The following is a 15,151-nucleotide window of genomic DNA, read 5'->3' on the forward strand; positions in this document are numbered from 1 at the left end:
TATCAAAAAAGCTCAAATATTTGGAAATTAAGCACAAATAATCTACACCACAGAAAAAAACAAGGGAAATAAAATATTTCTAAATTAATAAAGTACAATACATGAAAATGTATGACATGCAGTTAAAGCAGTGCTTAGAGGGCAATATATAGCTTTAAATGCTTATATTAGAGGATAAAGGTTTAAAGTCAATGATCTAAGCTTCCATCTTAAGAAGCTAGGAAAAGCCAATTAAACACAAGGTAATTAGAAGAAAGAAAATAATAAATGTAAGAACTAAAAGCAAATAGGTAGGAAACAGAAAATAGAGAAAATGCCAAAGCCAAAAGTTGGTACTTTGAAAAGATTAATAAAACTGATTTACCACTCAAAAGACTAATCAAAAAAGAGAGATAACACAATTTACCATTATTAGGAATGAAAGAAGGGACATCACTACAGACCCTACAGACATTAAACCTGTAATAGGGAATATGAACAACTTTATACCAGTAAATCCAAAACTCAGATGAAATAGACAAATTCCTTGAAAATACAAGCATGCTAATTGCAATAAAGGAAAATTGCAGGGCATTATGGGAGAGTTTAACAAGAGGATTTTTCTAAGTCCAGAGGAGTATGGATAGGTTTCCCCAAAGGGATATTTAAGCTGAAACCTGAAGGAGAAATGAGATTTGATAGGATTGATAGAATTCTATCCGAGGCAGGGGAAATAGCATGTGCAAAGGTCCTGAGGTTGAAATGAACTTTATGTATCCAAAGAAAGAAGTCCACTCTAATGGCCTTTTTTGGTGTTTGATGACCACATGCAACACCTTTCCTCAGTATAAACCTTCAGGTTTATACTGACACATTTAGAGAGACCAAAGCAAACCTCCTGGTAAGACAAAACCTTGGAAGTTTCTGGGCCATAAACAGGAGGCGATTTATCCTGAAAAGTATATCATCTTCAGTTCTAGAACTAGTGTTCCCTTTAACCTGGCTGGTGAGGCTCCTGAGGCTTTTCTTCCCTCTTGCTTCCCATTGGGAGCATTCACAGTCCACTAGGTATTGCATTTCATATCATGAATTCTTTAGATCTAACATCTGCTACTCTTAGCCCCATTCTACAGAGCATCAAACTGAGGCTTGACTGAGGTCACAGAGACCAAGCCCTAACCACCGTGCCCTACCACCCTCTGTCCCACATTTTATTTCAGTTTTGGTACTGATGGGGCTGTGGTTTGCATCTTGGGCGTGGGTTTCCCAAACTGCCCGCTGTCTTCGTCCTTCCTCATGCCCAGGAGTTCTCTTAGGGTGAAGGAAAAAAGAAACCAAAAAACTAACCACTTCATCCATTTTTCCCACCAATCTGCAGAACCACAGCCAGCAGGGTACAGAGAGGTGCTTGGGTCTGGTGTCTGTTTCAGGAAGGGGTGGGGAGAGGAGAGAGTCCCTTTCAGTGCCCGAGTGTGTATATGCAACTTCCTGCCAGTGAGGAAACACTCGGCTCGAATTAGCCCTGGTTCTTCTTTCCCTGATCTGGCCTCACAGGAGGAGTTGGCGGGGAGCCGTGGGCCCCTCTGGCCTTAGCCAGATTTCCCAGCCAAACGCGGGAGGAGAGATGCCCTGGACTGTCCTGCTCTTTGCAGCTGGTGAGTCTAATGCCCCCCTCTTACACCTCGCCCTGCTCCCCCGCCCCCTGCCCTCCTTGCTGCTCTAGGGGCAGAAACCTGTACGGGGATGCCCTTCCCAGGTGATGGAGGAAGCCAAGCCGGGACAGATTTGCCTGAGAGCCTTGGAAACTCCCCAGGAATATCGCTTTTTCTTGTTAGGCTCCTCATCAACCCTGAGTCCAGGATATCAGAAATATCACCCTACCAGAGACAGCCGTGCCCACACCCCATGACTCAGCCCCACTTGGCCTCGGCAGGTTCCTACCTTGAGGGCTGGGGCAACAGGAGGGTCTGCTTGGGGTGAGGTCCAGGTGCGGGGGTGAAGGCTGCACAAGGAAAGGCTTGTGTCATCCTCACCTGGCCAGACACTCTGCTCAGGAGCCTTTGGGCAGTTAGGGGAGAGACTGGTTCTTGGGAGAACCTTCTTCCCACAGGAAACTGTACTCCAAAATCCATATTCCTCACCACAGCCTGGAAAAAAAGATAGGACCCCTCTGCCCTGTCATTATCACCGCTCCTTGAACACCCCCATGTCCCTTCCATCCGCCAGGCCTTTGCCCATGTCCTCCCCTCCGGCTGGAATGCTTTCCCTCAGCTCTTCACACAGGTCCTTCCTCACCCTTTGTCACTCAGCTCAGATGTGACCTCCTCTGGGAAGTCCTCTGGGGCCACCCCAACTAACACAGTCTTCCTATTACCCAACGCTCCTTGACTCCTTGAGGGAACGTCAGCTCCACGAGGCAGACATGTCTGTTCGTTTGTCTCCTTCACTGATGTGTCCCCAGCATCTACAACAGGGTCTGGCACATAATGCTGTAGATTAAAGTAATAATTGTGCTGCTGTATAATAACCATGGCTATTATTATAAAGTGACTCAAACACACCATGCACCAGGCATTCAATGCCCACATCGTAGAGGGGTAGTGATCACTAGCTTCCCAATGCACACAGAAAGTAAGGCCCAGAGAGGGTGCTCTGCTTGCCTGAGGCCGCACAGCCAGGTGGGCCTCTGCTCTAACCATGCAACCACCCGACCTCTCATTATTCTGCATTGCAGGCTCCTTGGCAATCCCAGCACCGTCCATCTGGCTGGTCCCCCCACACCCGAGCAGTCAAGAGGATCCCATCCACATCTCATGCATGGCCCCAGGGGGCTTCGTGGGGGCGAATTTCACGCTGTACCGAGGTGGGCATGTGGTCCAGTTCCTGCAGGCCCCTGCAGACCAGCTCGGGGTCACTTTCAACCTGAGCGGCGGCAGCAGTGAGGCTCCAGGGGGACCATTTCACTGCCAGTACGGCGTGATGGGCGAACACAGCCAGCCCCAGTTGTCGGACCTCAGCGAGCCTGTGCAGATCTCCTTCCCAGGTAAGAGCCTCCCAGGGGCCTGTGCCGCCACGGGGTGCCTTCTCTCAGCCTAAGCCTTTGCACATGCTGTCCCCTCCAAGTGGACATCTCTACAGCAAGAGCCAGGCTTACAACTTGTCAGGACTTTCCTTTTTTAATCCTCACAGCCACCCCATGAAGTGGGTGCTGTGATTCTCCCCATTTTGCAGATAAGGAAACTGAGGCACAAGAGGAGCAGGGACTTGTCCAAGTCACATAGTTAGCAGTTAGCAGAGCTGGGATGCCATCAGCTCCAAAGGCCAGGCATTAAACTTTCATGCTTTACTGAAACTTCCCCTCTCTGCCGCATAAAATTTTTGAGCACCTACTATGTGCCAGGCACTGCCCTTGGTGCTGGAGATTCAGCAGTGAATGAAACAGACAATGTCCCTGCCCTCCTGTTGCTGATTTTCCAGGAGAATGGGGACAGACAATAAAAGAGGAATCCTATAAATATTCAATCTGGTAAAGGGGGACATTGGTGAAGAGTGTCATGTTAAGTAGAGAGTGGAGTGGCCAAGGAAGGCCTCTCCGAGGAGGTGGCATTTGAGCAAAAAACTGAATGAAGAGAATTCTGGAGCCGGTCATGTAGGGATCTGAGTATTGCAGGCAGCAGAGCAGGCTGTACAAAGGCCCTGAGGCTGGAGCATGCCGGGTGTGTGAGGAACACGGAGGAGCCCAGTATTGCTGAAGTATAGTGGATGAGGGGACGGTGGGGGGACGAGGGCAGGGAGGTGATGGGAAGGATCATGCAGGGCCTTGTGGGCTGCAGCAAGGACTTTGGCTTTTCATCCCAGTAAGAGAGGAGCACTGGGAGGGCTCCTGGTCTTCCCAGGAGAGGAGGCTTTGGGGTGGGGGTCGAGAAGCAGGAGGCAGGGCTGGCCCTTTGTGTCACCATCAGTCAGGGCTCTCCCTCTGCAAAGAGAACCGTGTTGACAATGAGGCCTGCATGCTGTGGTGACAAAACAGTTCTGTGTCCTTCCTGGCATCAAGCTCCTCTATCAAAGGCCCCTTCTCTCACCTATGCCTTGTGGCCTTAGAGTGGGGAGGTGACAACACCCCTCCTGCCACAGATGAATGAATGAACAAGGCCTAACATTGTGAGAAGACCAAGCGTACGTCTTCCCTCTCTCCCTCCTGGCTTAGCTCCTGACCTCCACTGGGGTCAAGGGCATATGCTCCCAGGTCCCCTGAGGGATCACCTCTCACTCCAGGGAGGGGAAGATGAGTCCTTTGCAGAGAAGAAAACCCTGGAACTGTCGCTTCCATGCCTCTGTGGCTGACCTCTGTGTGAGTCTAACGGTCCACTGTGTGGATAGGGGTGGATGTCATCTGACCCCCTGGTACCCAGGCTGAAACCAGCAGAACTCTTCAGATTGCAAATAACTAAAAACCTGACTCAAACTGGCTTCAGCAACAAAAGGGAGTTTATTGCTTCACTGAACTGAAGTCAGTTCATGTTCTGACTTCAGGCATGGCTGGATCCAGGTGCTCAAAGATGTCAGGAATCATTTACCACCTTTCAGCTCCACTTTCTTCTATGATTTATTTATTCTTGGGTAGGCTCTTCCCTTCTTGATGGCAAAATCCTGCCCAGAAGCTCCAGATATACAGTTATGTGCCACATAATGGTGTTTCAGTCAGTGATGGACCACATATATGACAGTGGTCCGAAAAGCTTATAATGGAGCTGGAAAATTCTTATCGCCTAGTGATGTGGTAACTGTTGTAACGTTGTAGTGGACTACATTGCTTATGTAGAAGCTATAATAGGAATACTTATAGCCTAGGTATGTAGTAGGCTGTACTATCTAGGTGAGTGTAAGTGCACTCTATGATGTTCTCACAACAATGAAACCATTTAACAATGCATTTCTTAGAATGCATCCCCATTGTTAAGTGACACGTGACTATCTATCCTACCAGTTCTGCAATGCTAGCCAGAAGCGTAAACCTCTTTTCCAAGTGGTCTAGCCAAAGTCCCAGAATTAGTTTTCATAGGCTCAGCTTTGGCCACATGCCCATCCCTGAACCAATCACAATAGCCAGGGGGAGGAAATATGCTAATTGGCCAGACACAAAGTTTGCTAAGTCCCAAGCTGCGTAGTTGGGGGTAGAGGGAGAGGTTTGGCTCCTGAAAGGTCACCTGCAGAAATGACAGGTGTCCCACCCTGTCCCTACCCCCCTCCAAGGCTCCTCATCCTGTCTACTCTGTCTTTTCATTTTTCCTCTAGTGCCCACTTGGATCTTGACACTGTCCCTTAGCCTCGTTGGAACCCTCCTCCTCCTCACTGGGCTGGTGGCTGTCACCCTGGTGGTCAGAAAAGGTAACAGCTCACAGAGGCAGCATTGCCAGTTTACAACCTCTGGAATGTGCAAATCCTCACACCCATTTTCTTTTAGGAGTGCAAGAGCAGACAGTTTGGGGAGGTCTTACTCCAAAACTTAGCAGTGAAGAAGCCATCGGAAGTGAGATGATGGTGGTGGGCCGATTGATATATACAAGGGTACTCCAAAAAGTTTCATGGACAGATTCGTGTTATCTTTGTGTGTGTGTGTGTGTGTGTGTGTGTGTGTGTGTGTGTGTGTGTGTGTGTGTGTGTGTGTGTGTGTGTGTGTGTGTGTGTGTGTGTGTGTGTGTGTGTGTGTGTGTGTGTGTGTGTGTGGCAGGCTGGTACAGGGATTGAACCCTGGACCTTGGTGGCATGTTATTTTTTAATTCTATTTTTTCATAAACTCTTTGAAGTATCCTCGTATATATATATTTTTTTTACAGTAAAATATACATAGCATAAAATTTACCACTTTATCCATTTTTTTTTTTTAAAGATGACCAGTAAGGGGATCTTAACCCTTGACTTGGTGTTGTCAGCACCACACTCACCCAAGTGAGCCACGGGCCGGCCCTAACTTTATCCATTTTTAAGTGAACAGTTTTGTGGCATCAAGTAACATGCACATGGTTGTGCAGCCGTCACCACCATCATCTCCAGAACTTTCTCATCTTCCCAAACTGAAACTGGCCCCATGAAGCACTCACTCCCCGTTCCCATCCCCCAGCTCCTGGTAACCACCGAAATTAGTATTTTTTTAAGTAAAACAATTTCACATGCTTGCACTCTGAAGTTTTTAACCAACACGCATTACTCCTGTAACTGAAAAAAAAAAAAAAAAATGTTTGGAGTAGCAAATTTGCCCCGGGGAGAGGCAAAGCTAGATTGCAGATGTATGGTGGGGGCTTGTATTCATTTATTTGGGGTTATTGTTTGTTTGTTTGTTTTGGGGGCTGGCCGGTATGGGGATCCAGGATAGGGGCTTATAAATCTGAGGGCTTCGGGGGCTGTTGGTTTCTTGGGTTTAGAAACTTGCCAGATGCAACCAGGACCAAAATCTAACAAAGGCTTATTTATTTTTTATTCCCAGTTAAAGTAAAAAAATTACAGAAGAAAAGGTGAGACCACCGCAGGAGACTCTCAGAGGGTGATTTGGGGACAGAAAGGCGCTTCCATGGTGGGAGGCCTGCTTAATAGGAATAGATGCCATTTATTAAGCACCTACTGTGTGCTGGGCACTGTAGTAGGACACTTTGATGCCAGGGCTCACCTTATCTTTACAGCAGCCCTGGAACCCATTTTACAGATGAGGGGACTGAGGCTCAGCGCTCAGTCACACAGGGAGGAAGTGGCTGAGGCTTATGCACATCCCTTTACACTGGCTGCCAGAAAATTGTCACAAGCACTCTAGACATTTTCACTGGGTTTCTGTGGCTCCCTTGGGATAGTACTGTGCCCAGCTTGTACTGTAGGCAGTGGCCCTTGATCCTGGGTGCCAGGATATCCCAACTAGCCCCCACCTTAGTTTCTCTGCTCTGAGAGAGGAGTAGACACCCTGCTGCCTGGTGGTGAAGAGCCTCTCTGGGGATCAAGTCCCAGCTTCACGTGGCTGTGGAGTTCCTGCAAGAGAATGTCCATCCGCCTGGCTGAGGAGCTGTGACATGGTGTGACAGCTCCAGAAAGCAGGGCATTATTGCTTTCCCTGTGCAGGCCCTTGCTGGGGGTGAGGTGGGGAAATGGGTGGGGAGGGAAGGCCAAGTATTGGGTCTGATTTGGAGCCAGGGCTTTCCAGAACAAGCCTCCTGCCTCAAGGGGCACCCTGACCCGTTGTCACTTTTTCCTGAATCCCTTTGCAGAGAGCAAGAATCCTGCTGGGCCCAGATTAACTTCGCCACCACAGGTCTGTGCCTCCTCACTCCTGACCCCACCCGGGCAAGGCCACTGCCTCAAAACGCCATTGGGCCTCATGACTTGCTACTTGAACCTCTTCTGTAGAAGCTCTTCTCAGAGTCAAAGCACACCCTCCCCACTTCTTCCCCTGGGCTCTCACCTTCCCTCTTTGCTCCAGCCTCCTACCTCTCACTCACTCCGCCCACTGCCTAGAGCACTCTTCCTCTCTCAGTCTCAGTCTAAAGGTCACCTCCTCCAGGAAGCCTTCCTGGACTCCCGTCTGCACTTGCTACATACATGCCCCCAGCACCCTCATTCTTCTTACCCCTCAGTGGAAACACAATTAGGTGATCATTGGGTGCTACGTATTTAATAGTCGCTGCCCCCATGGGACAGCCAACTCCACCAGGGGAGGACCGGGTCTGTCTCGGGCACCCCGGGTTTACTGGAGCCCGCTGCCTTGCAGGACGTGTCGTTCTGCCAGCCTCCACTAGTGGGCGAGAAGCAGCCAATCTGTGATGCCCTGTGTGCTCTTGCAGGGGCCGCAGCCGAGAGCTCGATTCCCTGTTCACACACTTATTGAGCGCCTACTATGTGCTAAGACATGGGAGAATCCTGCGATGACCCAGACAGACGTGGTCTCTGCCCACAAGCCCATACTCCAGTGGGGTAACAGCCGATGGTGGGGCCGGACCTGTCTGGGACCAGGCGGGGGTCCCCGAGGAAGTGATGTCTAAGCGATTGGATAATAGCCTGGGGAGGGGGAGTTTAGACAGATGTTCCTTCTGGAAGATGTGAGTTGAGTTGCGGCATCCAGGGACATGGTTCAGTTTGTAACTGTGAACAGTTCACCTGCAGAATGGGTTGGAAGGAAGCAGGAGAGGATCCTGGGAGACGCACCCCTGCCCCTTCCTCACTGTTGACTTTGGGTCTGTGGGTTGTGGGCGGAGGTTGGCAGGGAGAGACGTGAGCAGGGAAGTTCAAACTGGTGCCCAACCCTGGTTTTCCTTTCTCTGTTTCAGACATGTCCTTTGATAACACCCTGTTTGCCATCTCCACGGTGAGTTGTTTCTTTTCTTGGTCGCAGTTGACTGCTGACTGTTCTAACTGGGGCGGGGTGGGGCGGCGGGAACACCACCGGGCTGCGGACACCTGCTGTCTCTGAGCTTTGGGGCCAGGAAGAAGCCCAGAATCACTGAATGTGGACTTGTTAGTGAGCCCAGAGTTGCCTCTGAACAATCCCAGGAGGGTAAGAGGATTGAAGGTGGCGAAGGGAAAAGAGGTGGGCCCTTCCCTACTCAGAACATTCCATGGCTCCCATTTCACTTAGGGTCAAAGCCGGAGTCTTCCCCAGGCCTCATACAGCAATGGGAAGGCCTCTGGAGGGGCACCTGTTGTCGTGGTCAGCGCTGCCTTTGGGCTCAGTCAGACCATCCTCTCAGGATGGTGACAGAGGATTCAGGGTGACCTGGTGGCCTCTTTTGCATTGTTCATGGAGACTTGTGACAATCTGATGCAAGCTTTTGTCGTCCTCGTCCCCCCACTCCCGCTATAAAGGAAAGCTTGTTTTCAGCAGGTCTGGATCCCCGTACCCACCGGCTGCCAAAAAACAAAAAGAAAAGAAAAGAAAAGAAAAGCTTGTTTTTGTGTTTAGTTTCAGAGATTTCAGCTTAAATATCCCACTGAGCCTTTCCATCTAGGGGGAAGATCTCAAAGAAGACCCCCCTTGTTGAGGGGCATAGCTCCCCTTCCAGGTCACAGTGTCAAGCCTGGGATTTAAACCTGGGTCTAGGGCCGGCCCATGGCTCACTCGGGAGAGTGTGGTGCTGATAACACCAAGGCCATGGGTTTGGATCCCATATAGGGATGGCCGGTTAGCTCACTTGGGAGAGCGTGGTGCTGACAACACCAAGTCAAGGGTTAAGTCATCTTTTAAAAAACAAACAAACAAAAAACAAAAAAACAAAAAAAACCTGGGTCTATGGGATTCCTCTGCACAGCTGCATCTTGGGGTGGTCTTGGCATTTGTACTATTTACTTATTTATTTTAAAAATAAATTTATTTACTTATAAATTTATTTTAAAATTATTATAAATTATAAATTATTTATAAATTACAATTTATAAATTTATTTGTAAATTTATTTATGTATTTATAAATTTATTATTTATTTGCTTATAAATTTACTTATTAATTAATTTATTTACTTATAAGGATGCACTCTAACCAACTGAGCTAACTGGCCAGCACTCCCGCCCCCTTTTTTAAAAAAAATATTTTTTACTAAATTAGTGATAGCTGACCCACGAACTCCATGGGCCAAATGTTCAGCCATCTCTCCACATGGGGGTAGGGGAGCAGTATGGATCTGGGTTGCAGGTCCCGCTACAGGTGGCCTTAGAGATCCCATTTGGACAAGTGGACACTTCAGAAGACTGCCATTGGGGAGCCTGGGGCAGGGTCAGTCTGCTAGGAGCACCACGGATGTGGGGAGGGATAGAGAACTGGGCCAACTGACAGCCCGGGCAGGGGACAGTTCCACACACCCTCCCTGGACATCTGGACAAGAACAGTAAGGCTGTCACTTCCTCGGAACTTCTTAATTCCATGAGGAGAGACAGACAACCCCATGTCAGGGGAGGGAGGTCAGGAAAATCTCTGAGATGGGTGACAAGGAGGTAACCGGGAAAGGTTGGGGATGTCTGGCCCAGCCTGAGGACACAGTTTTGGCACAGCCCAGTAAGCTGGGGTGCAGTGAAGTGGAGAGTCAAGAGAGGCCCGTGGAGAACTTTGACTTTATACCCCAGTAAGGTGGGAGCCATGGAGAGTTCTGAGTAGAGGGACATGACCGGATTCAGGTGCTCACAGGCGCCCTCTGGTGGCTGCCGCTGGGAGGACAGACTGGGAGTCGGCGGCTAGGGCAGGAGCCCGGGGACTAGGATGGAGGCGATTGTAGTGGTCCAGGCACGCCCGGGGGTGGGTGGTTTGGTTCCATCTGCTGGCAGCGGAGGTGGAAGAAGCGGGCCAAGCGGCAGGCCTGGGGAAGGGGCTGGCTTGTGCCCGAAAGCAGATGGAGACATGAGTCTGGAGGTCCGGAGAGAGGTCAGTTCTGGAGATAACTCGGAGGCGCTGGGATGCAGATGGTGGGAAGGAAGGGGGGCCTGGCAACGGCCTGTTCACCCCCGGAGGCCTCAGCATGCGGAACAAATCCTGGAATTCTGAGCCAGTAAGAAAAAAACAAAAAACAAACAACCCCCCCCCCCCACCGGCAGGTGGGACAAGTTAGAAAACTTTGCGTGAGAAGCCGCACCGCTCAGAATACCAGCCTGGCGATCTATCCCCCTCCCCCTTTATAAAAGTCTTTTTTTTTTTTTTTTTTTTTAAAGATGACCGGTAAGGGGATCTTAACCCTTGACTTGGTGTTGTCAGCACCACGCTCAAGCCAGCGAGCTAACCGGCCATCCGTATATGGGATCCGAACCCGGGGCCTTGGTGTTCTCAACACCGCACTCTCCCGAGTGAGCCACGGGCCGGCCCATAAAAGTCATTTTGAATGAAACAATGGAAAACAGAGAAAAATAAGGATAAAAATAACTTATTTCTCAGGATCTTAGTCCTAGTTGCTTTTAGAAAAAAATGTATTTTAATTAAAAAATGTTTACTATGGAGCTGGGCGGTTGGCTCAGTTAGTTAGAGCACGGTCTTGTAACCTCAAGGTCGCGGGTTCTGATCCCCATGCTGGCCAGCCTTGTGCATACGATTTTGACATGCAAGTGTATTTCACATTAAACGGTTTTGTTTGTTTGTTTGTTTGTTTTGTTTTTCCTTTTGGCTGATGGCCGGTTAGCTCAGTTGGTTGGAGCGCGGTGTTGCTAACACCAAGGTCAAGGGTTCAGATCCTGGAACCAGCCAGCTGCCCCCCCAGCCCAATTACGTATACAGTAAAATTTTCTTCTCTCACAAACCCACCGCTTTTTATCCACACAGCTCCCGCTCTACAGACACACAGGAAAACACTGTTGGGAACTTTATAGAAAATCTGTACCTTCACACTTTTTAACACAATGGATAGCACGTTTTACACATTATGCATGTCTCTTCTTTCCCTTAACAGTAAATTCTAGTGATCTTTTTTCTAGTTTATTTTATTGTGATAAAATACACATAAAATGTACCATCTGAACTGGTTTTAAGCGTACAGTTCGGCAGCCTTAAGTACTCACACTGCTGTGCAGCCATCACCACCGTCCACCTCCAAAACTTTCTCATCTTCCTGAACTGAAACTCTGTCCCCATTAAACAGTCTCTCCCCATCCTCCTCCCCAGCCCCTGGCACCCACCACTCTACCTTCTGTCTCTCTGCATTTGCTTGTTCTGGACATTTCATATAATGGAGTCATACAATATTTGTCCTTTTATGACTTGTTTATTTCACTTGGCATAATGTCCCCAAGGTTCATCTTTGTTGAAGCATCAGAAATTTCCACCCCTTTAAAGACTGAATAATAATCCATTGTATGTATATCCGTTCATCTGTAGATGGACACTTGGGTTGCTTCCACCTTTTGGCTGCTGTAAATCATGCTGCTGTGCATATGGGTGTGCAAATATCTGTTTGAGTCCCTGCTTTCAACTCTAGTTTCTTTTGGAAGTATTTATAAAGCTGTATTGGTGGCTGAAATAATAACGAAGCATGTCTCTAGCTTTTACCATTACCTTGCTGAGGGCCTGATATTTAACTTTTAACACTCTGTGAGGTGGGGTTGACTATTTGTACAAATGAAGACACAGGCTGGTTGTGGGTTTGACTGGGGTGGCTCAGCTAGGGAGGGGCAGGACTATGAGTGGAACTCCCAGCCTGCTCTCAACCCCCTGGCTTCAGTTCTGGCAAGTTCATCTCCCCTTGACTGGTATTTGGGGCAGGAGCCTCCAAGGCAAAGGAGAAGGCAGACTTTTGAAGGTTTTCAGAGGGCCTAGAATGGGAGCGGAGTAGGAGATAATAGCGATAGTTTTGTTCACTTAAGAAACAGAGCTTACCATGAGCCAGTCGCTTTATCTATTTTATTCTTTTAAGACTCATAGCAACCCTAGGAGGTGGGTACTAACATCCTCCCCATTTTGCAGGAGGGGAAACTGAGGCACACAGGGGTTAAGTTACTCAACTGTCTGAAACTGATGGAACTGGGACTTGAACCCAGGCTTTCTATGCCCGACTCAGCAGAGAGGAAGGCAGGAAAATAGAAGGCCAGGACGTGTGTGTGGGGTGGGGGGTGAGATGAGACCTGATGGGCTGGGAGAGTCTCAGGCTCAGAACATGGGGGAGCCCTACATCCTAAAACCCCAGATCACTCAGTTCTCTCTCTTCTCTTCCATGGACAAAGAAAATGACTTTAGAAGAAGACTCGGCCACCCCTGATGCTTGTCCCAGCAACTCTGGGCCCCGGAAGAGGCCCACCTCCACGTCCTCTTCGCCTGAGCCCCCCGAGTTCAGCACTTTCCGGGCCTGCCAGTGAGGTTGAGGACTGGGGGCTCCCTCTGTCTGCGTCCTTTCAGGGCCTGTGGTCCCTCCAGCTACTTCTGGGGGGGGGTTCCAGCTGCTGCTTTCTCAGGGAATTGAACAGAGGAGATGAAGGGGACCCCAGCCTTGAGACCTTCCTCGCAGAGGAGGGGGAGAGGGGCACAGGCATCGGCCTGGAGGCTGGACAGAAAGCAGGAAGCCCCTCTTTGGATTCCCGGTTTCTCAGGACCACCAGGGAAGGTGTCAGGATCCCTTCCAATCCCCAGCTGGACATGAGGTCCTCCTCTCTGAACACCCCTCTAGCCTCCACCCTCCCTAGCCGCAGCCGACTTGGGGACCTGCTTCTTTGCCTGGGTTTTTTGAGCACAGGGTACCTGGGGGATATGTTTTGTGTGTCTGCCTTCTGGCATGCCTAAGTTATTAATTATACAACGTACTGAGGTGTTCCCAAGGCCTCTATGGAGTGTAATCCTTCAAGCCTGGGACCCCTGGGCCCCAACTGTTGGATGGCTTGGGGGGTGGGGGGTGTGCCTGAACTCACCGCGTTGGAGGTGCCCCTCAACTGCAGTCAGGGTGGTGTTTGGGAGGCCCGTGGGGATACGGGGAGGGGAGCATTGCCACGAGGGGTCTCTGCTAAGGTCCTAGCACTGGGGTGTGCAGTAGGTGGAATGATGGGGGTGTGGGAGAGGGCAGAGATGATGGGGAAGAGAAGGACCTGTTGGTTGAGTGCTGTGGGAGGGGGCCCTCGGAGAGGTCTAAGATGCGTGCAGGTGCCTGGCGAGGCCCATCCCAAGCTGTTTTCCCAGGCGGGCGGGCCGGGGTGGGGCCACGGGCTGGGGCCACGCCCATCTCCCCGCCCTCCCCCACAACCGGACGCTTCGCAAACCGAATCCCAGCGGGAGGGAGCGCGACAGGTAGAGGGGCGGAGCCTCGCCGCGGCTGGGCCCCGTCCCTCCGCAGGCCGCCTCACAAAGCCGGGCGGGGCCAGGGGCGGGGCCATGCCTTAGGGGCGTGCCAAGCCGTCCCGGCGTTAACCCGCCCCCCGGATCCCACAGGCAGGGGAGCGACTTCACGAAGCGTGGCCGTTTCTGCGGGGCGGGGCCCAGGGCGTGTCCGCGAGGCCGAGCACCGCCCCCTCCCTCCCAGGGCCACCTCACCGCCTTACAAAGAGCGGCCGTTCTTGCGGCGCCCCGCTGGGGGCGGGGCCCGGGTTCCCAGGGGCGTGTCCGCGCAGCTAGGCACCACCCCCTGACGCACGCGCGCTCCCGCCCCTGCCGTTCGGGACCGCCGAGCCACCTCACAAAGCGGCGACCGTTCGCGCGGGGCGGGGCCGCCGCCGCCCCCAGGCGCGCTCGCTCGCTGCCCGCGTCCAGGGCCGCCGGCAGGGGGCGCTGCGTCACGGGGCCGACGGCGGCAGCGGCGGTGGTGGCGGTGGCGAGGCGGCGCGTGGACGGCAGGCGGCGCTGCCCGGCTCGTCCTCGGCCTCGGCCTGCGCGGCGGCGGCAGCGGCGGGGACAGCGGCGGCGGCCTGGGCCCGGGCGCGGCGGCGGCGGCGGCGACGGGTCCTGGAGCCGGATCTAAGATGGCAGCGGCGGCGGCGGCGGTGGTGGGGCCGGGTGCGGGCGGCGCGGGGGTGGCGGGCCCGGGCGGTGCGGGGCCCTGCGCGGCGGTGTCCGTGTTCCCCGGCGCCCGTCTCCTCACCATCGGCGACGCGAACGGCGAGATCCAGCGACACGCGGAGCAGCAAGCGCTGCGCCTCGAAGTGCGCGCCGGCCCGGACGCGGCGGGCATCGCCCTCTACAGCCGTGAGTGCGGGGCCCGGGGCCGGGCCGGGGGCTGCGCCGCGCGCGGGGGCTGCGCACGAGGCCGGCCCGAGGCGGGGGCCGGATGGGGAGGGGCCCCGATCCACGGGGGCCGGTGTGGGGTCCCTGGGGCTGAGCCGAGGGCCCGGAGTGACGGGATGTGGGGACCGTGTCAAGGGACAGATAGAGAAAAGGGGCGTGCGTGGTGGCCGAAGAGCTGAGGCGCCCGGAGAGCTGAGGCGCCCGGAGTAAGGAGGGAAGCGGGAAATGGGGAGTGCGGGGCCCGAGATTTGGGAGGGGGCGGGTGGGCAGGAAGCGGGGGGCCGGGAGTGGAAGGGGAATTCGGAGGACTCTGGGCGGGGGCGCTGGGTGGGAGGGAAGGAGGACTGGGGTGTGGGAGCCGTGGGAGTTTGAGGGGCGGGTGTGGCCGCCTTGGCGGCGAGGAGGGTGGGGAGTGGGCCCCTCTGGCCGTCCCAGGGGATCCCCGGGACTGCTAAGGACAGTTGGAGAGTGGTTCCTACTCGGGGGTTGCTGGGAGGACCGGGTTCCACTCCTCTGGAGGGCTTG

The 15,151-nt window shown here is 52.5% G+C and overlaps 2 protein-coding genes across 4 annotated transcripts in view; both read left to right on the top strand.

The window, feature by feature from the left end:
- Positions 1-1,603: 1,603 nt before the first annotated feature.
- C10H19orf38 (chromosome 10 C19orf38 homolog) lies at positions 1,604-12,777 on the top strand. The gene is made up of 7 exons (XM_063109019.1): positions 1,604-1,634; positions 2,714-3,022; positions 5,275-5,367; positions 6,464-6,491; positions 7,230-7,273; positions 8,286-8,323; positions 12,646-12,777. Exons 1-7 carry the CDS (start codon positions 1,604-1,606, stop codon positions 12,775-12,777), a joined length of 675 nt encoding a protein of 224 aa, XP_062965089.1.
- Positions 12,778-14,349: 1,572 nt separating this feature from the next.
- Positions 14,350-15,151, top strand: part of CARM1 (coactivator associated arginine methyltransferase 1) — a 39,473-nt gene continuing 38,671 nt past the window's right edge. For all 3 annotated transcript variants that reach the window (XM_063110266.1, XM_063110267.1, XM_063110268.1), the window contains exon 1: positions 14,350-14,587. In XM_063110266.1, the coding sequence (XP_062966336.1) occupies positions 14,365-14,587 (223 nt within the window). In that variant the 5' untranslated portion in view covers positions 14,350-14,364. The remainder of the gene's footprint in view (positions 14,588-15,151) is intronic.

This window comes from Cynocephalus volans, chromosome 10 (assembly GCF_027409185.1).
Source record: "Cynocephalus volans isolate mCynVol1 chromosome 10, mCynVol1.pri, whole genome shotgun sequence".
NCBI classification, from domain to species: Eukaryota; Metazoa; Chordata; class Mammalia; order Dermoptera; family Cynocephalidae; genus Cynocephalus; species Cynocephalus volans.